Genomic DNA, 25,986 nt, shown 5'->3' on the forward strand with positions numbered 1-25,986 from the left:
TGTAGCTTTGATGGTTTTAATTTGAGCTAGGTTTTGATTACCTTGGCTCAGAAAAAAAAAATCATGTTTTGGAATAATGATACATGAAAATTCCTTCCCCAAAAGTCACTCCTTATTATTTGTATTATAATCATGTACAATACATTAGCCTCCAAAAACAATAGTAAACAATCAACCTACTGCAGATTCGGGAAGTGTGTGTATGTATATGTATGTATAATGATGTACTTAAGTCTATGTGTGTTTTAATTTTGAATATAAAACTATACATGAATGATTAAGATTATTCTATGAGTTCTAATTTTAATCATCCATTTTAAATTATATGTTTGAAATTTACAAACAGTACAAAGAGTTAATGTAGTGTTTGAATTTTAGATAACTTAATAATGGGGACAGTGTAAGATGAAGACAAGTTGGTATCTAATATTCTGTTATAGATAGCTAAATATGGCAAATGAGATGGTTAGAATAATAGCTTCAATACATGCATGCTAATGGTTATCAGATCTTAATGTCTTCAATAAGTATGATGCTTTGCATAATTGCTGGCAAGGAAAATATGAAATGGCTGGTGTGTGACAAATGGAACTCCCTGGCTCCCGATACATGTTTTGACTCGTGTGAATCATGTTCTTGTGCATGTTATCTAATGTACATTTCCTTAATAATATTTCAAGTATTGATTGAGTTACAGTATGAGTTTCCAATGCTTGGCAGGTTGAATCAATTGGATAGGATTGTGGCAATATTATGGAGCGTACATCTAAAAGAAAGCTAATTCCTCCTGATGTAAGCTACATAGTTGAAGCCCCAAAGTCAAGCCCCCGAATTGGTCATGAATACCAGGTGGAAGTTCCTTCCATGCTAAAAGAATCAGAACGGCTTAAACTTTTAGTGAATCCTGCTGGTTCAGAACTTTTACATAGTGAAGTGGAGCATACTGGACATGAAGGGTGCAGATATCTTGGACACAATGATGGTGCAGTCAATATAACTGTACCAGTAGCAGAAGCTAATTTGAATAACTCGTGGAGTGATGCCGATGTGAAAAGCTTTCTCCTTGGCTTGTTTATCTTCGGGAAAAATTTTGTTCAGATAAAAAGATTTCTGGAGAACAAAGAGATGGGGGAAATACTGTCGTTTTACTATGGAAAGTTTTATAAGTCCGATGAATATTGTAGATGGTCAGAGTGCAAGAAAATAAAAGGAAGAAAAAGTATAACAGGAGACAAACTTTTTTCTGGTCAGAAGCATTGGGAACTATTGTCTCGCTTGACTTTTCATGTCTCAGAAGAACTTAAAGATGCTTTGCAACAGGTATTTAGCTTTGCTTTCTATTACTGTCCTTTGTGCTCAGTGATGTTGATGAACTGCAATATGTATTTTTCAGCTACCTGATTATTAACTTAGCTTGTGTCAATGCATTCTATGATCTCAATATCTTTTTTTCTCCTGTAATTTTTAGACAGCCTACTTTTAACTCCCTTCTGTGTTATGTGATTTATTTATTTTTGGGACTGAATAATAATTTTGCTAAGGATAATCTAGTTTATACAGTGCATTGTGTGTGCCCACGAACACATGTGTATTACAACTTTACTAAGATGTTAGATACAGTGATTAGGCAAAATATTGGATTTACCGGTTACTTTTGTGCTAATTTTGGACCAATGATATTATTTAGACATTTATTGTCAATGGAATCTTATTCCCTTCTTCTGTCCTCACTCTGCTTCTGTCTATAATCAGGTTTCCAAGTCCTATTCGGATGGGAGAACTTCTCTAGAAGAATATGTCTCTTCTTTAAAGTCTACAGTTGGACTTGGTGTTCTTGTGGAAGCTGTAGGGATTGGTAAGGGGAAGGAAGACCTTACCAGTCCAGCCATGGAATGTGGCAAGAAAACCCAGGCTTGTTCTATACAAGCTAGCAAAACTTGGTCTTCACTTGGACCCTGTGATATAATCAAACATTTGACTGGAGGATATCAACCCAGCAAAGTCAAAAGTAATGATATATTCTGGGAAGCTGTTTGGCCCCGCTTACTGGCAAGAGGTTGGCACTCGGAGAAACTAAAGAATCAAGGCCATCTTAGCTCCAAAAGTTTTGTGGTCTTTCTTCTCCCTGGTGTTAAGAAGTTTTCTAGGAGAAAACTTGTAAAAGGTGATCATTACTTTGATTCTGTCAGAGATGTCTTGAGCAAAGTGATAGCTGAACCAAATCTTCTTAAACTTGAAGTTATAAACAGAAGAGTTGGTGGCTGCAACGAGGAAGAGGCAGAAAAGGGATCTAATGAGGATGGTCAACCTGGTAACCATCACCATTGTTACCTCAAACACCAAGTTTCTACTAACAGTACAGGTTCTGATACTAGTTATGTGCACGGGGAGAAGCCATCTGATTTAAGGGAATCAAAATCTTTACCAGGCATTTTGGTGGGTAAAGTTGAGGTAGATACTGATGATTTGGCATGTAATAAAGGGAACAAACATACTAGTAAAACAAACCACATGAAAGGTAATGATGATGACAACATTTCACCAAGAGAGACAGAAGCTGCTATGGTATACAGCAAAGAGAATAATAGCAATGCTGATTGCATGCAAGGCAAACACATTGGAGATTCTACTGGCCAAAAAGAAGTGAATGTTAAGTCTGATAATGATGATGGAAACAAGATGGCAGAAAACTGTGAAAATCAGATGACTTGTGTGTCTGATGGCAATCAACCAAAGAGAATGCATAAATTCAAACGAAGAGCAAGATCAGGTCCTTCAGATCTTGCACTTCCCCCCATCAAACTGCTAAAACTTTCTATATCAGTTAAGGTTGAGACAGACCACATTTTTGAGAACTCCTCAGGAAGCATAGGATCAGAAAAACTGGAACACTCTCAGTCATCTTGCATTCCAGACGCCAACAAGAAAGCCAGTAATGAACTTGGTCATCAGATGGACGTGACTTCAATTTCTTCTTCAGCTGAAGGAAGTGCAGAATTAAAAAACGAAAGAAGAAATATTAATAGAGCTTGTCTTGACAAAGGCATTTCTTCTGACAAAGTGGAGAAATGTGAACCACAACGTACCACCAACTTCAATGAACCTCAAGTTCTACTGAAGTCTGAAGATGCTGAATTGATGGCAACAGCTGAGGAAGATGAGCAGAACCAGAAACCAAAAGATATAATTCTCAGGAGAAGCACAAGAAACAGACCATTGACAATTAGAGCATTGGAATCTTTAACAAATAAATTCCTGCTGACACAAAGAAGAGGGAAAAGAAAAGACACCCTCGCACTTAAAGACCCTTTAAGTGAAACTTTCATCCGCAGGGCTGGCGACAGATGTCTAAAGAATGTTATGTAGTCATAGCTCGGTTCACTGGATTCCATATTCAACAGAAGAACAGCATGTGAATGGATATTCTTGAGTCAATGAAAGTATTGGCAAACCTTTAGATTATATTAATTGGTAGTGGTATTTTATTCTAGGAATTTCATAAGTTACTTGTTGTCATGATGAGGTTGGAAATGTATGCTTCTCCTCTCTGACTTTATTACATTTTGAAGTTAGCATACATAATAATGTACAGGATTTTCCCAAATGAAAAACTTTATGACATCGATTTTTTTTTTTTTTTTTTTTTTTGCATTTTCTGGTCATTGTAGTTTCATGAAAAGTGCTCAGAGGTAAATAAATATCATTGTTTAAAATCATAATATTTGTGTAACACTTTTATGTGACTTTTCTTTATTATATACCAAATTACTGGCCTGTTGAAATGGCTTTTGAAAACATCTTCAAGGTCAAATGCCGAACACTCTTTTTGTTTAACTGAGTGAATTCATATAGTAAACCAGATAAACATATCCATTTTTTAACATGCTGTTCTCTCTTTTTTAGTTTATTCATGTTTTATCAAAGCCCTCATGTTTCTTCAAGATTTTGCATTTCAGCTTGTTTAAGCATTATTTTTCAGTTTTCCACTAACTATACGCAATCTTCTACATGTCATCAAATGTTAATTTAGGAAGCAGTACTAGCAACCTATAAATATAAAGTGATTGTGGATTGATGGTTCAACAAAGTCTAATACTTGAATCTAGAGGATATTCAGGGATGAAACCTTACTTGAATTTGATTTTATGTCTAGTACATAGTTATGATCAGTAATCAGGATTATTCATATAATCTCTTTTTTAACTTTATGAATTAAAAATACAAAAAAAATCTATTTAAGAACAAAAAGTTAATTTGCTTTTCAATAAACTTATGATAAAAAAATATTTAATCTTATATTTTTTGCAAAAGTAAAAGGAAAAAGAGAATTTTTTTTATGTTTTAGTGTTCATTATATTTTAAAATTGAATGAGATAAAGGGTTCATTATATTTGGTATGTTTGTTTAAACTTATTTTAAGAAAAAAATTGGTATTAACATAATCGTTTATTAACAATATAATACATGGTTGAGTAAACTTATTTAAAAGTAGAAGAAAAAAAAAGTAAAATATTTTTTTTATCAGCAGCTTGAAGTTGATTAAAAAAAAAACAGTTGTTTTATGACTTTTTTTTAATAAAAAAAGTCTTTATTTCAATTTCCAGGGTTACAGGGAAGTTATCCTTCTCCAGGGTTACACTCCGATTTTTCATAATTACAAGTCTTAGTTATTAGTTATGAAAGTAAACAAACACATAGTTTTTGCAAGTTTACTCTTTTTAAGCACAAACAAACTCATTATTTATTTGTACCCCATGTAAGATAATAATTTGTTTATTTATTTATTTTTGTTAAATTACTTGATAGGTTATGAATTACATGTCAAATTTTAGTTATGTCTTTAAAACATTTTTCTTCTAAATTATTAGATTTTATAATTTATATATTTTAATCGTGTTCTTTTTTATCAAATTGATATTATAAAAAAATAACCACAAACAATTAATTATAAAAAATATGTAGTTAGAGCTTATGTTCATTAATGTGCTGTAAGTACAACTAAAGTCAAGCAACTCAAACATACTTCAATGGGTAATGATTAAAAGATGTTTTTGACTAAAAAAATGTAGAGATTATCTTATGCTTGGATTTTTAGAAGTTCAATTAGTTGATTTGAATTTAAAATTCCAAAAAATATAGTTGGATATAAAACCAATAAAATGAATTAAAATATTATTGATTTTAAAAAAACAATAAAAAAAATAAGAATACTAAAAATTAATAGAGAAGGTAAAATATAAAATATTCTTCTAATTAAAAATAAATGTTTAGTATTTAGTTTTATAAAAATATGAAAATTAAAAAATAGTTTTTATGTTAGATATATTCAGAATTTTTTGAAAAATTATTTAAGATTATAAAGAAAATAAAAATAATATTAACACTTTTTAAAATATAATTGTGATTTGATGAAAAAAATAAAATCTATTATGGGTACTGAAAAGGGCTCAGCCCATTTTAGAGGTTTACACAATATTCGGTTCTTTCTTCCTGCACTTCCATAAATTCTTCTGATACCCATAACTCAGGAAAAGACCATTTTGTTCTTAAATATACATTTCAATTCTACAGTTTGGAATTGTATGTTTTTCTAGTTAAACCTCCTGTATTGTATAATCCACCGGAAATGTGTTCCAGATTATAAAATATGATTTTTTTTTCTCTAAAAAGTACATTCCAGATTATGAGGAAGGTATTATCAAATTGTTGGAGAATACTTTTTAGATTTTATAATTTGAAAATACTTTATTGATTTTATAATTTGAAAATAATTTTCAAAATTTGAAAATACCTTTCAGATTTTATAATTAAAATATACTTTTTTTAAAAAAATCATTTTAAATTATAGAAATGGAAAGATATTTTTATTCTAAAAATACTTTTGTATTCTATAATCTAAAATTCTTTCCGATCTATTCTAAAATGAAAAACATTAACAGAATAAATAATATTTTTATATTTTAAGAAGTATCAGATTGACACAAAAAGTTACGGAGTGGAGGAAGAAATAACCTATTTAACTTAAGAAACAATCTATTTAACTTAAGAATTTAGAGAAAAAAAAAGAGAAAAATAATAGTAGGAGACTCGTGGCAAAAGAAGTAAAAAATAATTACTAATTATTATATTGAACTTTCTATTTATTTAATTATTAATTTTTTATTTGTATAATAATTTTAAAAATAATTGATTTTGATTTCTTTATAATTAAATTATTATAATTTTAAAAAGGTTATTGAATAGACTTGTTTTATAATTAAATTTGTTAATATAAAAAAATATTAAAACAATTTAAGTTTTAAAATATTTAAAATTATTCAGCTACTTAAAATCTTTGAAATAAGTAGGATCACGGTTAATTTTTGTCACTCAACAAAAATTCATAACAAAATATTTCATACAAAAAGAATTGTGTAATCTTGATATTGAAAATATATAGGAGTTAGATTAATTTGTATCAGACTCCAATGAATAAATATGTTTTCTAAACAATAATTAGTTAAAAAATAAGTTAATTTTATATAACTTTGTTTGATTTAAAAAATATTTTAAAAGTTATATTAACTTTGTATATTTAATTTTAATATCAACGTTGTAATGTTATTCTTTTGTAAACCCAGTTGCCATAAATATAAAATGATTTCACTATATACATAAGCCAAACACATTTTTATTATATTTTTGTAAATTTATACTCAGCAATTATTTTCGTCCAAATTTAACACACTAAAAATTGTTTTCATCATTATATTATTTTCTTTTCGTCATCTTTTATTACAAATGGAGTGAACTTAAATTTCTTTTGGAGTGAGAATAACAAAGTCATAATCCTTTGTTTGGTAGATAAAACAGAATGGAAATAAAATAAAAATTAGTGCATCCATAAAAGCTGCTTTTACAATTTATGGACCTATGGCCTAATGAAACTGTGCAATAAGTTACGGCTTGTCGATTTTTTTGAAATGATTTTTTTTTTAAAGAAAGTGAGTTTCAAATTATTCGTTTAGGATAATTTTTGAAACATATTTTCTAAATTTTTAAAAAGTATTATATATTCTCCAGAAAGTTTATTTGGAATACGCGTTCTGAAAATTTTGTTTTAGAAATTCTATCTTGACAAAAATATATTTTAGAGTGCACATTTTTAGAAATATATTTTGAAATAAAACAATCCAAATGTATTAATATATTTCAGATTGTATAATCTATATATTAATATATTTTAGACAGTATATTTTAGATTTAAATATTTTGAAATATATATTTTTGAATTATGGATTGCAAAATCTAAAATGGATATTTTTATTTTTAATTTTCTATAATAATATGTAATTTAAAATACAAATTTCATAAAGATAAAATTGGAATGTTAACTTTTATGGGAGTGTGGCTTCAAAATATGGGGATGCCTCATGCAGGATGTAAAGTTGTTTCTTCATGCACCTTCATACTACTACAAGAAAATTATAAAATAGAAACTAATTTTAGAAATAAAAAATAATTAATTGTTATAATGACTAAATTAGAGACATTTTAGGAATTAAATAAATTTTTGGTTTTTAAATTAGTTTCTATTATTGTTAAATAGTGTCTAAATTGGTTTCTAATTAGCTACCTTTTTTTAGTTTCTAAAATGGTCTATAATTTAGTTACTATTGCAATTAATTATTTTGGTTTCTAAAATTTGGTTTCTAATTGATGATTTTCTTGTAGTGTATATTCTTCTCTCACCTCCATAAATTTTTTATATTTCCAATAATACTCTTTTGTAATATTCTGGATTACGTAATTTGGAAGTCTTTTTTCAAATTCGTAATTAGCTTCAAGATTACATAATCCAGAAGTCTTTTTTTCAGATGCATGATTAATTTCCGGATTATGTAATCCAGAAGTTTTTTTTAGCTTCCGGATTACAGAATTCGGAAGTCTTTTTCCAGATGTGTGTCCGGATTACATAATCCGAAATATACTCTATGGGGAAGGCACAAGAAGAATAAAAACGTATTTTCATATTGTGTATGGGAGGTGGTAGAAGAACCTATGGAGGTGCAGGAAGTTAGGATGTAATAGCCCATATACAAACCCATTTAAAATAGATTAACTGAATGGTACGGACTTCATGTATAGTTTTTATGGGCCTTGCTAAATACACGTCTTAATAGCATAGAAAGCTTGATTAATTAGTCACAAGTTCCTCTTTAATCGCATTTTCCCTCTTAGGTCCGAAATTAATTAGGAATTTCATATTTCCAAAAAAAGAAAGAAAATATAAAAACATCACTAAGTGAGAAAAGTTAATTTTTTTTCCTCTTAAAGAAAAGTCTATAAAAGATTTGGTCATACAATTATGCTTTACCTAACCTTTTGGTTCAGAGTTGAGAGCACCGAAAGGCTAAAACCTAATAATATTTGGTTTCATTGTTGTATCACGCAAGGTAATTGTGTAGGATGATTTTTTGCATTTTGTTACACGAATTCAAAATTTAAAAATGACATTATAATAATTTACACAAAACAGTGAAGCATTATAGAAAGTTAAAGGATGATAACACCTTTTTGGTGTTGTGTATCTAAGAGTTGCATGATTGCACGCCCCTAACAATGTGCTTTTCATTGAGTGTAACTTGCAAAGTTTCAAAAGAAAAATGATTTGAAGGTAGTTGCAGATAGAGACAATTATAGTATATATCTTGCTGATGAAGGGAAGTGCAGATGAAAATAATGTTAGAAAGTGAAAGGGTTGGAGGTGAAATTCCCGCTCTTATCTCTCACTTTCAAGATTCAAGTGTGAAGTGAAGGACATGCATGATGGGCTCCACATGGCAATTTCCGTAGGGCCACATGTCCTACATCTACTGACCTTCACGGGTCCTATATCCTATATCATTCCTGGTTTTACCAACAAGGGAATCTATTTGGATTATCTTTCCTTTCATTATTACTTTCTTTTTTATCATTTATCAACCACTCTTTCCTACTCTGCATGCAATTCCATTTCCTTTTCAAATCTTACATGCTTATTTATAATTCATATTTTTATTTATTACCAGATATGATTGTAAGAACCAAAATTACCAATTACTATATCACTAATTTTCATTACTATAAAAAAAAATCTATATAAAATCATGTGAGAAGATGCTATACCAATACTTTCTTTATTTTTTATTCAGATTTTTGCAACCTATTTTTTTTATATGATATCGGTTGAAGATTTTATATCAACTAAAGATAATTGAATTTCATAGTATATAAGGATATAAATTTTATTTGTTTAAAGTTTACATGATATTAAACACTACAAGAAAATCATGAAACAAAAATCAATTTTAGAGATAAAAAATAATTAGTTGCGACTAAATTATAGACTATTTTAAAGACTAAAAAAAATTGATTTCTAAATTAGTTTCTATTATTGTTAAATGGTTTCTAAATTGGTATCTAATTAGCAACCAACGTTTTTGCTACCAAATTTAGAATTTAAATAATTGATAGTTAAAATTTTGGTAGCTAATTAGATACCAATTTAAAAACTATTTAACAATAATAGAAACTAATTTAGAAACTATTTTTTTTTAGTTTCTAAAATGTTCTCTAATTTAGTCACTATAACATCTAATTATTTTTTGTTTCTAAAATTAGTTTTTATTTCAGGTTTATTAAATTTATAAGTGATTAAAAAGATATTTCATTATATAAGTGAGTATAATTTTTACCTTATAAACTGAAGTTATAATTTTTTTAAAATTTTACTTCTTAGGAATGACAAGTAATTAGGTAATAAACTAAAACTGAAATGTATGTGATATTGATACAATTATTGGAAATAGTTTAATCAATAAATTATAACTTCAAATTAACTTTTTAAAACATAAAAGACACATTCTACTTTAAGGGTTGTTGTTGCTCCGTAGGAAATTATAAGCAAAAAAGTAATTTATTGAAGTTATAATTATTATCTTAATATTGATCGTTCATTTCATAGTCGGTGTTTGTCTTTAGTTCCGTATAGCGTGCAAAATGCATCCTGTTGTAGCTTTTGAACAGCATCAATCGAACTATAAGAAATACTAAATCTGGACTTTGTCGTTGTCCATTGCATGTGTTTCAAGACAATGGAATTAGTATAACATTACCATATACATTTTTGTTTTCTTCTATGTAGTTTAGGTTTCAATTTTTCATCTTTTAAATTCTTTCTGATACATCAAATTAGTTTAGGTTATTGAATTTTTCTTTTATGTTGTGTAACTGTTCTTATTTAGTATGAGTCTTTTTTTAAGAGTAGTGAATATTTTACTTTATTTTGATAGATTTGCATTCATAGTAGGATGTTGTTTAAAGAAAATATTTGATATCTTCAAAATGTATAAGGATTAGAATTAATTCTTTATATTTTTTCTATTAATTTATTGTCTGTTGATTAAAAAAATCAAATTAATTCATCCGTTAAGATTCACAATTTAGTTAATTTGATTATATATGATAAACTCCGAAAAATGTTGCATTAGTCAATATCTATACTATTTAGTATAAAAACAATTTGAAACCTGAAATATAAATGAATCCTAAAGTTCTATTTTAACATGATAAAAGAAAAATAATCACTATTACGTAACTTTACCAATATTGTCTTGGTGACACTTGAGGGATAGTTTGAGTTGCTTATTTTTGGTTAAATAGTTTTTTTTCCTTATATTTGAATATTTTGTTTAATATGATAAGTCTTAATTTTATTTAAATGAATAAAGTGATTTATTTTGTTAATGTGGTTGAGCAAGTGACAGAGGGAAAGAATAATATTATATATAACTTATTTTAGGACGACACGAGGAGCACAAGGTGATGCAACAAACATGTTACATATCTAAATCTTTAGGACACACAAATAATGCTGGTTATTTGCAGAACCACAGAGGTTACTTGGTTCTACAACATAGCAATCTTTAATAAATCAACCAAACATTTAACAAAAAATTTATTGAATATTAGCGAAAGTTCACGTATGTGTATTTTTTATTTTTATTATTTATATATAATTATAAATTTATAAATATTTGTTTTTTTATAATATTTTTGGAATATATATATATATATGTATACCTACTCAATATATATATTCAAAAAAAATTATACTAAAAAATATCCATTCCAACTTAACATAAGATAAATTATAAATTATGATCATTAATAAAAAAACTTGTGTGTATAACATTCAAGATCAAATGAATAACATTAAAATTAAAATATATTAAAATTCAATAATGAATTGTTACATAATTAAAAGCCCTTAATTTTATAATAATTCCTTTAAAAATCATATTGAAAATGTAAAACTACTAATAAAAGCAATTTGACTATTCAATATAGTTTTATATTAATTAAATATAAATTTAATCAAGTATTAAATAATACTTTAAAATTTAATTTAGAATTGATCTCTTAATTTATGTATAAAAATATTATTTTTTTAAATTAAAAATAATATAATATGTTTTTTGTAATTACTTCATTGATCTATATTTATAAATATTAAAAATCCAAAAAAAATTACTTTAATAAATGTTATAAATAATTCTGTATATCTCTTTCATCAATAACTATATATATATATATATATAATATTTATATATACTATTAATATAATTATTTGCAGGAACCAATTATCTTTAACTTTATATATTTATAATTAATTATTTCTATTTAATGAAAGAGATATTATGTTGATATTTAAATATACTTCATTGTTTTATAATAGTTTTTTGATCCAAATTTCAAAAAATCATCTAACTTTTTTCAATACAATTTTAAGTATTATTATATTATATATATTTATATTTATTAAAATGAAAAATATATTTTAATATTTTAATTTACTATAAATTTATGTGTATTTATATTTTTTAAATATATATTAAACAATAGATACACTTATGATAATAATAAAAAGTAAAAAACGTCAAATATAATAATTATGTGTATCTATTTTTAAATAACATTTATGTTGATAAAATAGTATATAAATACAAATACACACATGCTTAATATATTTTTTCAAATTATGTATTTCATGTATTTCAATAAGGAAAATATTTCAAATTATTTTTAATATATTCTAACATATATTTCTATGGATTGTTGATGGTTTATATTGATTCTCATTTTTCTAAAATTTCATAATTATTTTTTTTATAAATCTTACTAGTGATGGATTTTACAACGAAATTCAGAATTCGTAGGAATTTTAGTTGACATAATTACTTAAATTCATATTGGAAATCAATTATGAAACAAAGTTCATTGTATATTTAATAGTTGTAAATCAAATGAATATTTTTTATTAAAATTTTAAAGTGTTTTCAAGAATCAACTTAATTAGTTTACTAGGGACGTAATTGCAATTATTAAAATTTTGATAGGGACTAAACTATGATAATAAAAATATTTAAAGACTAAGTTGCAAATAATAAAAAATATCAAGTATCAATTTATAGTTATTGGAAATTAGTTTATAATTAGAGTGTAAAATTAGAAAGCAACTAAGATTACAAACTATCTAGAACAAAGATCAAAAGTGGAGGAGGGAAAACATATGGACAATATTTCACCCTTGCTGCAAGAATATCTTAGAAGTTTGAACTCTCCCCAACACTTTGAACTTTTCTCATCTTTACTATAGAGTATATGCATTCATCCGCTTAGGCTTAGACTTCAAATCTATGTTGACGTCATATGAAGTTTGAACACATTTTTTAAATAGTATATCTCTTTGCCTGGCACATCAGATATTAACACGCGTATGACACGTATCGGTGAAGTGTCTAATTTAAGAGACATTTGGATTATATATGTATTGTTGGAATGTTTTTATTTAATCTATTGTCATATCTTAGTATAATGCGATGATGATTAATAAAGAGATGAAATGTGTTAAATAAATTAATTATATTCTCTTTTCACTTTTTGGATTTTAGATAGATGAATTAGATTCAATTTTCTTATATTTGACTAACCTTTTCACATAAATCTTGATTGTCAATTTATATAATTCATTTTTTTATCAGCAATTAATTTATATAATTCATGATGATTTAATATATAAATTCGTGTATCAATGTCCTACATTTTAGAGATTACACATGTCAAACGTTTTCATGTTGTATCTAATGTTGATATCAGTATCTCATTTTATCAATCATTTTTGTCTATAAAACAGTATCTACTTTAGTCAATGACTATTATTTTATATTTTTTAAATTTATTTCTATTTAATGAATATAATAACTAATTATTTTTTATCTTTAAAATTATTTTTTATTTAAAAATTTTTTTAAGTGAGATTTTATGTCATTGAAAGAAAACAATTCACAAGCTTTCCTTATAAAAGAGAAAGTCATTTTGACCTAATTATGCCTCAAATAAATCAAGTTTTATAAAGTATTTAATTGCCTGATGATTTAAAACGTACGTGTCGACCTTTTAAAGGCCACTTAATTGTGCCAAATCGTCTACAGAGGAGACAACACACACATCTCTCTATAAATATATAAAATCCAGCGTTCTGTTCAAAAAAGTATATCAGCTTTACTTAATCATTCATTATATTTCCTTTACCACTTTTATAATTGAAGTATGATCAATGGAGGACAGGGAAATTAAAAGAAAATTCAAATTTTGAAATAACAAAGAACTAAGGAGTGTTGTAAAAGGCTAAAAGCTTTAACCATCATCGCACACATCCAACTCAACCAACTGGTGTTTCTTTTTATCATTATTTACCAAAAAGAACTCAGTCTCCAAGTGGATCTACCATGGCATTCTAAGTTTGATCATATTTGCAAAAGGGAAAACAAATCTGAACCATCTTCTCTTTTCCCCACCCCCATATATACCAAAGACAAGGAAAGAGAATGATCATTATCAAATTTTTACGTGTATATACATATATATGTGTGTAAAAAGGAAAAGGAAAAGCTTTGATGAAAAATGTTACTTTTAGCAGTTCAAACAAAGACGTATAAGCAGTTGCACATGACGAGGAGCACAGCATTGGGCAGATTCATATCATTTGCAACCACGTCGGTCCCATTTGGGAATCAAAAAGACTCAAAAAGGTCACATTGTGAGTGAGGATTCTCAAGGGCAATGCAGTGACTCGTGAAACCCTAAATTATGTGGACTTTATTATTAGGGTTTAGGAATTATTTGTTTGGTCTTTGTCGGCAAATGCAGCATCTAAGTGATAAAATGATGGATTGAGTTGTTTTATGAGTCATATCGTACACAGTTTGATGTATGAGATCATATAAAAAAGAAAAAGATGTACATCTTCATAATTATAAAACCCGCTGTAAGCCATTCATGCATGTGATAATATTTCACTTTTTGTCCCCTTATGTGTCTATATAACTCCTTTTACCTTTCCTCTCACAATTATTTTATTTCCTACTCCATGCTTTTCTTCTCTTTTCAGCTTTCATAAATCTCCCTCTATCATTTTCCCTCTTAATAGATATTAATACATTAATATTCTAACCTTTTTTTTCCCTGAATAGGAACAAAGAAAAAAAAAACTATAGGGAATAAGCTAACAAGAAACTCCATAAGAAATCTAAAATTCATCAGTAGGATATTAACAAAATATTCTTGGGGTAATTAAATTTATTCTTGTTTATTCTCTTCTCACCCTTTCATCTCCAATTTTTTCTAATATTCTAAAATTAACACAAATTTAAAAATAAGTTGTTCTTATTCGTATTATAATCACAAAATATGTAAAATTTATAAATTAGGAGTTATAGTTATTTTATCAATAAATATTCATAAATGTATGTCTTTTAATATGAAATATTATTGAAATATAACATTCATCAACTTCCTCTTGCTTGTCCTAAGTAAAGTAAATGAATATAACTAAATTATATTTGAATTTATATATCAAACCAACTTTATTCAAACAACACATTAAATTAGAAACTCATATTGCTTCCAACTTCAAATATAGCAAATAAATAAATAAATAAATAAAAATAAAATAAATATATATATATATATATATAATCAACTTCTAGGATCAAACTAAACAATAAAATGACAATTCATAAAAGAATTTCTTCTCATATGTTCACATATAAGTGTTTCTCTCTATTTTCATTGAATCCTAACAAATCATAGTTGCTTTTCATTTCATCTTCATATCACAATCGTGTAAGAAACATGAATCTTATGGTTTTTTACAGGGTTATAATGAGGTTGGACTTCCAAAAAGAATTGTTTTTTCATATAACAAAATGCACATTCACTAGTATAAAAGATGAAAACTACGACCTCGTATAAAGACGGTTAATAAAGAACTGTTGTAATAAAAGAGGCGGTGACATTTTCATAGTTATTCGTCATTTTTAACGACGATTCCCGCCTGAATCGTCGTTATATATGCTACCAGGAGTGCCTTTTCGTGCACGCGTGCTCTCTAACGTTACACTCTTCTCCTCACTCTCACGTTACGCACTCTCTCCTACTCACTTCATCTTCTTCCTCTCACTCTCACTTCATCTTCTTCCTTTCACCCTCCCTCCTGTCGCCCTACACCCTCCCTCCTGCATAAGGGTACGTCGCCAGCCTCCTCCCTCCCTCCCTTCATACCCGGTCTTCCACTGCTAGTGTATAATAGCGAGACACACTCCAACTCTCTGCCCACTCCTCGCTACCACTGCCACCGTAACACCACGTTGTCACGCCACAGCTCCGCCGCGCCACTGCATCCCGCCTAGTTGTTGCCGCATCGCCGCTCACTCACGCAACTGCATCTCGTCAGGTTAGTGTTTTAATACTCTTTACTTTTTTTAATAAATTTGTGGATGCAACATGTTGATTTTGAGTCAAAGGGTGTCCGACCCTCGACAATTTGAATTTTGTTTTATAATGAATTAGATAATATCATGGAAGTTGTTGATCCAGAGTCTGGGGGTGTGCGACCATCGACAATTTTTATTTAGTTTTTATAATGGATTATATAATATGTGTTTGTATTGAACGCGTTGATGCTGAGTCCGGAGGTGTTTGACCTTCGAAAATTTTTATTTAGTTTCATAATGAATTAGATAATATTTAAATTGATGTTGAGTTCAAGATTGTTCTAACTTCGTCAATTTTGATTTAGGTTTATAATGAATTAAATAGTTTTCTTAATTTACTAGCTATGTGGGTCAGATTTAGATTAATACACCACATATAATTGATGCATACGAAAGAGGGGTGGAAGAATTCATACAGTTTGCACAACATAATGTCGTTAGTAATCATAACGGTGTAAGAATGAGGTGTCTTTTGAATGGAAGAATATTGAATGTTTCCAAGATTAGAGAACATCTTGTGTGATGGGTTTTTGAAAAATTATACAACATGAACGTGGCATGGTGAATTGTTACACTTACCAAGTGTCCGCGAAGCTTTTAAGTTTGTTGCTTCAGATTTGAAACCAGGTTCCTTCAGTGACTAAAGAAAATTTAACCACTACCCCAAACAAATTCTGTAATATAATTATGATTTTTATTATACTTATTAGTAATATTAATAATATTAGTAATATTAGTATTATTAATATGGTGATGTTGTAGTTCCTGTGCCGACATTAGAGGTGACAATTGTAGTAGAGGCATTACATACTTTCATTGCTTGGCCCAGACATCTCGTCAGACCTATATCAGACTCTACGATATATCTTTGGACTAATATGATTATATATCAAATGTCAAATATATTATATTCTAACTAATTTAATTATTTTTTTGTTGATGAGTAGCAGGAACCTAAGAGAAAATTGCCTCTGCAAAAGAAGAAAAAATTCTCCATTGATGATCATGTGACAGCATATTGGTCAAAGTTGCTACAACTTTATATACAATCGTCATAAAGGTTTCATGGGATGCCAATGTTTTTGAAAGACATAACAATGTACTATTGTATTTTCACATGTCTGATTTGTTGGACCTTGCATCCAAAAATCAGAAGATTAACATAACAGTTCTACAATTTGGATCATGTAAGTTTAATTATTAAAATATTTATACTTTTTATTTATTATATATAATAATAATAACTTATTGAAATTTAGGTATATTTGTGAATTATCTTTCAATGAGGGAAAACAAGATACATATGGGTTTTTAGACCCTTAACTCATTCAATCACTTCGTAACAAAAAGTTAGAAACACATACATACATCACCACTGCCTAAAGAATGGAGGAAAACAAATTTATATTGCTCTGTATATCCATGAGTAAGTCCATATTCATTAAATAAGTTCTACTAAATTATTGAAATAAGAGAAACTAACTTATTTGCTATATAGGCATCATTGGCAACTATTGATCATCTCTGTTCAAGATCATACTGTTGCATGATTTTGCTCCTTGCATAAGAAACCTCCTAACTATTTTAAACACATTATAGATAGGTATGACAATTTTATTTAAAATTTATTATTACTTATAATTACATAATATTATCTGTGTTAACATGAAATCTTATTATTTCAGTGCTTATTCTGGATATAACATGTTGTGTGGGAGGGGAAATGCGAACGCAAAAAGACCCACTTGGATGCACCTTAAGGTATTTAAAGTATATTTGTTCACTCACTTTAATGTGTCTAATTCATTCATTTAATAACATTTATTTTGACTTGCAGTGAACAATCTGGAAATTATGATTGCAGTTACTATGTTATGCAGTGGATCGGGTAATACCTCAATACAAAAACATTTTAAAATTTAGGGTTTATTATTCATGCACTAATTCAAAAAACTTTCAAATGTCACAGTTTTTCAATGACCCACAACCGCTAGATTTGGAAGCATTGGAGTATGTAAAGACAACATGGTCAAAATATTTTGTAACCATGTATAACACCTTAGGATAGATGAACGATTAGAATAACATAAAACTTTTTCATATATTGTAAAACATTTTGTAGAATTTAATATGTACTTAATTTATTGTATCTAATCTTTCATATTTAAATTATGATTATATATGCATTATAATTTTGGAAATTTGATATTTTATGCAGGATTAGAGCATATATATATATATATATTAATATAATAATTTCTTTAAAAAAAATACATTTTAACGACGATTTAGACTGAAACTGTCTTCAATAAAACAAAAAATTGCACTCAGTTAACTCTGGTAGCCATTTTAACGACGATTATTCTGGAACCGTCTTAAAAAAAGATAAATTTTTTTGCTCAAAACCATTTATAACGACGGTTCCAAGAACTGTCTTAAAAAAATCCTTCTTTTTATTTTCTCCTTGTTTATTTGCCAGAATAACGACAATTTTTGCAAGTGTCGTTAATATATTTTTATAATAACGATTTTGGAACAGTCATTATAAACTGTTGATTTATAACAAAGTGGACAATTTTTGCAAGTGTCGTTAATATATTTTTATAATAACGATTTTGGAACAGTCATTATAAACTGTTGATTTATAACAACACCCAAAGTGTTGACAGTTCCCAAATCGTCTTCATATGATCTTTTTAACCGATGTTAAAACACTTTTTTGCAGTAGTGATTTTAAAGAAGAAAAACATACTTACGATCCAATTATAGCACATATGTTTTATCTAATCACCATTTTTATTTGACTACACTTTTTCTCATTTTTTTTACTTATTTCTGGTGAAAGACTATATTTTTCTCACACTAGCTCACTTCACCTTTGTAGCTTTAGTGACTCTGACTGGGCAACATGTCCTACCACATACAAATTTATCACTGGATATTCCATCTACTCAGGAGACTCCCTAATATCATGGAAATCAAAGAAGCAACCAACTATCTCCCACAGCTCCTCCGAAGTCAAGTATAGAGCTTTTGCCACCACCACATGTGAGTTACAATGGTTGTCTTACTTCCTTCAGAATTTACATCTTCCTCTCTCCCAGCCTGCAACCTTGTACTGTGACAACAAATCTGCCCTTCAAATAGCTTCCAATCAAGTTTATCATGAACGCACCAAACACATCGAAATTTATTGTCACCTAGTTCGTAAAAAACTTAACTTTAGTCTCCTCAAACTACTACCCATTACTTCTGCCATGCAAGTTGTTGACATATTCACCAAGTCTCTTGCTTCCACACAGTTCTCTACTCTCAAATCCAAGTTGGGCCTGACGAATATCTACTCCCCAGCTTGAGGGGATGTTAACATATTTAGTTTTTCTGTTTTAAGTTATTGGACTTTGTTTGTTTGACCCAACTTTCCTTTTCTGTTTCAACTAGGTCTTAGTCCTTTTCTTATATATACACTATGTATTTTACTTTCTAATACACAAGTGAATAAGAATTTCCTTTGTATTTTCTTTTTTCTATTTTTCTCTCTTTTACATTTAAGTCATTGTCTTTTTTCATTTGCAATTAGGGTTCATCATAACCTTTCTTTCTCTATTGTGATTATGTGTTTTTCACTGAAATACCACATCAGACCAGAAATATTCATCTCCATTTACTATATAATACTTTTGTCGATTAAAAAAACAAAAGTGATGTATACAACTAATATAATTATGAGAGATAGATAGATGGAGGATGGTAGAGTAGCTTTAGACATGAAGAAAGCTTATCTACATACAAAGGGAAAGAAAATGTACAGATTATTTGCCCCCACACCACAGTGATACAAACAGACGAATGTCCCACATGTGCTAAGTGCAACTTCCTTCTCATATTTAAATTCTGCATGAGTGAAACTTTTCCTCAAAATGATTGATCAGGATCTTTCATCCATAACACAAAGATTGCCTTTACAGAATTACAGTGGAAGAAGGATAAGAGCGCATTATCCTCTGTACCCTCGATGCACGTGAAAAAAATAACATTCTTGTGTTGTGTCATCACACTACTCATTAATCATTCTCACGTACTCATCTCATTTAATTATAACTATTGATATAATTAACACTCCATATATATTTTCGTCAAAAAATCGTATACGTTGAATGATTATAATATAGATATAAAGTGTTTATATTGTCAAATAATTGAAAACGATTATTGTAAAATCAATAGTTTTATCATAATAGTTAAAAAAAGCTAATTTAAATTATTACTACCAACGGATAAACAGATTAAACACGCATTGTCCTCACATGGTAGCAAGAAGCAAAGGAAGTGAGAAAAAACAAAGGTGATGGTTTATTGGTTACATGTGGAATGGCCTTGTTTGTATGATTGTATGAATCGTACGTTAATCGGAAGTTTCGTTTGAATTTATGTTATTGTTTGTATATATATGTGTGTATATATATTGATTGAGCGTGTTATTCTGTGTCTGGTTCTCTCGCACAGGCCAATAATCATCGATAATAACAAAGACATGATTTGGAAATAATGACAAAGTAAGAGAGCAATGAAACTACAAAATTGCCGTTACTGGTATGGTATGTAGAGATGAAGCTTGACCCCAACTTTTAGAGCTTACCCACTTCTCATCATTCCATTGTCTCATTCTCTTCCTCTTTCTTTATTTTCCCATTTTACCTTATAATAAATATATATGACTCTATATAATATATTATATGAAATCTGATCTATGCAAACGACAATAACATCGGCTACATGCTTATAAGTAAATGTATAGTCTCTTACATAAATATATTATTGTTATTGCAAGTGGACGACATTAAAGTTTCAATCTTAATCATGGGACCTGTTGTTCGAGTTTATCAGAAATTAGTGGGGACCTATGGGCCATTCCATATGCATGGCTCAATTACATCAAATCACACCATCAATGAGGACCAATAAACGTTTCTCAACTTTTTATTTTATATTATACTATTAGAGATCAAATTATCAAGAAGAAAACGATAATAAAAAAAAAGTTAATAGTTGTTATTGTCTTATCTCCTCGCACCAGAATATATATAAAAACAATTTTTTCTTTGCATAATAACTTCTAGAGCAACAAAATGATACTTTTTTTTTTTCATTAAAAAGTAATAAGTTTACCTAGTATATTGTAGGTTGGAGTTGTTCTATTCAATCTGTTAGAATCCCTGCCTTTTGCAATTACATCATAAAGATTAATTATTAGCCTGCAAATCACTTTCAATTGAAGACTATATATATTAATGTATTCTAACATATTATTCAATATCTCTCTTTTTAACCAAAACTATGTACAGTTTTTTATACCGTGAACAATGTTATTATGTATATCTTATTAATTAAAGAAGGCAAGTGATGGATACAATGAGTTGAATACACTTCACCGAAAAAAAAAGGGGGAGTTGAATAGACCTAAATGGTTTCCTTTTGTCAACACATTTCAAGGAAAAGAAGGTTGAAAACAATCCTTCACCTTTTCATTGATTGATAGGGATATTTACTATATATAGGGATGTGATATATTTACTAAGGGTTAACTTTTTACTCAAAAAAAAGTATATATAACAAATAAATTAACAAAGTAGATCGAGGCACTCGTGGGAAATTATATGAGAAATTTGATTAATGGAGTATATATATATTGACATGCATCAATTATTTGATAGTAGTAGGAGCAAAAAGGTGTAATCATGGTTGTTGATACTATGTTTAGAAGTTAAGAAATCAATGCTTAGACCCGCAAATCAGAGATTTTATGGGCATTGTGCCGACGTCAATACTTCTCAACCTAAAATTTTGCTTTTTCATTTAATAGTATGCAATTGAACTAATTCAAAGGTTTCTAATTCTATTCAAACTTGAAGCTAATCAAACAAATATTTAATTGCATAGTTGACATTATTAATTCATTATATATTCGCACTATACACGAACTTATTAGTAAATGTATTGTTTTTGCGTTTTTTTAAAAATTAGTTTACATGATTAATTAATTATATATGCGTATACACGAATTTATTAGTAGATATATGGTTTTTTTTTCTAAAAATTAGTTAACATGATTAATTAATTATATACGCGTATACACGAACTTCTTATTAGTAGATATATTGTTTCTAAGTTTTTCTTAAAATTAAATAAGTAAATGTTTTTTTATTAGTAAAAAATAATAAATAAATATGATTACTTTAGAGGTGATCCAACTTTTATACAAAAATAAAAATAAAAATATGATAAACCTTTACGCTCCAACCTAAACCAATTTCCCAATAAAAATTGTCGACTAACCCAATCTCCTCGCAAACTAAATGTTCTAATACACCCAATATCCCTGCATTGTTTAGAAATCAAAATTAATGACAATTTATATATATTTTTCTCCCTTAACCACTTAGATGTCTTTTAAGGATGATAGAACTTCGAACTTCGAAACGGTAATATCTTAGATGTGTTTTTTTTATCGGCAAGAAAAAATAAATAAATATAACCCACTTGAAGAATAGTCCAACTCTTATACCGAACATAGAAACAAACACTCATCTCCCCGAACACAAGATACCTCTAGCTACCAACACTATCAGAACCAATTAAAAAGTTCTACCACTCCCTACTACCTCAAAAGCTAACTCCCCTAAAAAATACATGTCATCATCCCACCACCCTAAAAACCTTTTTTAATCGAGGACATGCATACCAGTGATTCAAAACACCAATCTGAGAAGAAAAAATTCACAGAAGACAACTTTGAAGAGATCCAAAACCAAATCTTTAATTGTGTCAAGGAAAAAATTTCAGAGTGGTCAATCACTTCACCCTTAAACAAATGATTATTCTTATGTCTTCAGATCTCGCTTACCACCGCAATCCAAATATTACTCATAATAAGATTAAAAAACATAGGCGCATCAAGAAAAATAAACTGCTTAAAATTTGAGACAAACATAAGAGGGTCTACAAAACTCACTTATAACCACGCGTAGCAAAGATTTCAAACTAGCCAAGAAACCCTGCACCCAATGAATAGATGAATAGTCGACTCATCTAAATCCCCACATAAACAGCAAATGTTGCTCTTGACCGTTACACCACGTCTCTCCAAGTTGACCCTAATGGCTATCTTATTTTCAATCACCCTCCAAGTAGTGACTTGGGTTGAAGGTAATGCCTTGATCTTCCGAAAGAAGTCGTACATCCACGAATTTCCCCTTTTATCTCTCTTCTCAGAAAACCATAAGCAGACTGAACTAAAAGCTCTTCAGATTTGCTATCCTTCGAAATCCATCTATCCTCAGTCTCTGAAGCAGGACTTGAACATAGTAACACCTCAGTAAGCTAACGAACTAGGGACTCCTCCCACACAAAAAGACCCTTTCTCCAATTTAGTCTCCAGACCCAAACGTTGTTATCATAGACCCTGCTGTCAGACAGAGACACCTCTTTGTTTACAGACAAGGAGAAGAGCCTCAAGTATCTACTTTTCAAGGCACCGGAGCCCAGCCAATTATCTTCCCAAAAAAGAATGTCTCTTCCATTTCCTACCTCCCATTTAAATCGGTTTTCAAACTTCCCTCTCCAACCTTCTGACTTCCAAATCTCCTTCAGGTCATTGCACCACCGAGAGACTTTATTGTTAGAGACTCTCCACTCTTTCAAGCATCTCCAACCACCATACTTGGACACGATGATCTCCTGTCACAACCCACCCTTATCTAAACTCAAACGCCAGATCCACTTCCCCAGCAAGCACGTTGAAAAGCCTAAGGTTAATAATGCCTAGACCACCCACTTCCCTAGACTCGCAGACCTTATCCCACGCAGCTCAGGCTATCTTCCTCCCTTCAGACCCCCAACCCCACATAAAATTCCTTTGTAAACTCACTAACTTCTTCATCACACAAGACGACATCCTAAACAAACAAAGATAGAGCAAAGGGATAGACGACATAACTAACTTAAGCAAGTAAATCCTCCCAGCCAAGAGACAAATCTGCTCTTCCAACTAGCTAATATGTTCTTGACCCTATCTACCACTTCATCACAAAACGCACCCTTTTTATGACACCCCTCTACCGGCATTCCCAAATATTTGAACAAGATTTTCATCACTTCACAATTGAGAATTGCTACAAAACGAAAAATAGATGTTTGGTCAACCCCCACCCCTCCAATTCTGATTTTCAAGAAATTCACCTTAATACCTGAAGCTAGCTCAAAGCAATTCAAAATAACTTTAATGTTAAAAATGCTTTTAAAGGTAGCTTTACAAAAGAACAAAGTATCATCGACATACTAAAGTATATCTTAAATGTGATGATTGATCCTAGTGATGTTATCTCAACGGACTTGAGATAAGAATATTGATGTCGTTTTAGTTCTAGAAGACTTATTCCAGTGTATTTATATACACATTTCTTCCTTAATCGAAAATATCTTGAAACGGTGATTGACCCTACTTGAGTCGGAAAAATAAATATTAACTTTGTTGTTAATTCATAAATTTAGCAATAGTTAAATTAAACCATTTCCTTATATCAACTTTCAAGAAATTGTTCTTTTTTTGAAAAGGGGAATTTATTAGGTAAAGTAGGAGTTAGTTGGAGTAGAAGAAGTGTCCCTAACTGAATATTACAATTCGAAAAGTGAGGAAGGAAGGTGGACTATGCCTACATACATTTATGAAAGTTGTTCTAACTTAGTAGTCTCCAGTTTGAATTCTAGAATTATACCCACAATGAAAATCAATCGGAAGAACTTCATTGCCTTTATTGGTACGAAATAGGTCAAATTTTAAAGGTGGATTATAAATTATATTTAGTAAGTTTTTAAATAATATCAAGTTAAGAGAATAATAGACCATCAGTTAAAAAACTAATATTCAATTTCTTGAAAATTAGTTTTAACTAACTTTTTACTTCCTACCCTTTTAACCACCACCTAAATGTAGAGAATTTCATTTTCTTTGTGATTAATGATACTAAATTTGATAATATGACTAGTATATTTTTTTTAATAGTTGACTATATAAGATAAATATTTATTTCATACAATTAGAATTTATAATAAATCATTTATATTGCGCACTATAAATTACACTGCAATTGAAATTAATAAAAAAAATAGTTTATAATTTAAATTGTGATATATATTTATTTTAAATTATTAAAATCAAATTTATAGAAATAAATTAATAAAGATAAAATATGGTATACTGAAAAGAGGGTAATTTTGTACAGTGAGAGAGTTCAAAAAAGTAGTATCTGACCTTTAATATTGTCTAGAAACAGAAAAAATAATGAATAATTGGGAACATCATCTGAAGAGATTAATGTAACATATATAGTGAGAGATATTTAAATTAATACAAATTTCTCAAAATTTGATATGTATGGTTGATATTGTTCTCGGCTAGAAGAAAGTGAGAGAACTATTACATTTTACTTTTGGTTGATTGATTATTCTTTTTATTTTCATTCTGCTCATCAATTTCTTAATAACTTGGTTAACTTTCGATCTTCCAATCAAATTCCTTTCTTTTTTATAAATTTTAGGTTGGAAGGATAGTGTTCGATATTAAGTGTTTGGTGTAATTAATACATGATAATAATACGTATATTTTTATGATTATTTATATAATTATTATAGACTCATTATTATTGGATCAGATTAGTGTCTAGACTATAATTAAAGATACATTACTTAATGTTTATCTATTGTTTAGGCTCGTTCATCTTCTTCTGAACTTTAATGGATTTGGACATATCAGTCGATATCAGTCGACATGAACTATGTACCGAAATCTATGGAATTTATTCTATTCTCACTAGTACAAATATAAAAAAATTATAATTTATATGTAAGACATTTAAATAATATTATAAAATTTAATAAATTCATAATATAAAACAAATGTGATTGGACAATAATCTATTTTTTGTTATCATTACTTACACTATTTATTCTTATTTACTCATTTATTTTAATTATGAGTTGGCAAAAAGTATTTCTTAACATGTTTTATATTATTAATTAAAATTTATTAAAAACTATAAAATTATGAGTGAGATTATTAAAGCGTGAGACA

General features: G+C 28.7%; 1 protein-coding gene across 1 annotated transcript; it reads left to right on the top strand.

Moving 5' to 3' along the window:
• The first annotated feature begins 697 nt into the window (after nt 1-697).
• On the top strand, nt 698-3,625 carry LOC137828809 (uncharacterized). The gene is made up of 2 exons (XM_068635521.1): nt 698-1,320; nt 1,753-3,625. The coding sequence occupies exons 1-2, from the start codon at nt 754-756 to the stop codon at nt 3,364-3,366; spliced, it is 2,181 nt and encodes a 726-aa protein (XP_068491622.1). The 5' UTR covers nt 698-753; the 3' UTR covers nt 3,367-3,625.
• Nucleotides 3,626-25,986: the final 22,361 nt, after the last annotated feature.

Source organism: Phaseolus vulgaris, chromosome 7, assembly GCF_000499845.2.
Source record: "Phaseolus vulgaris cultivar G19833 chromosome 7, P. vulgaris v2.0, whole genome shotgun sequence".
NCBI classification, from domain to species: domain Eukaryota; kingdom Viridiplantae; phylum Streptophyta; class Magnoliopsida; order Fabales; family Fabaceae; genus Phaseolus; species Phaseolus vulgaris.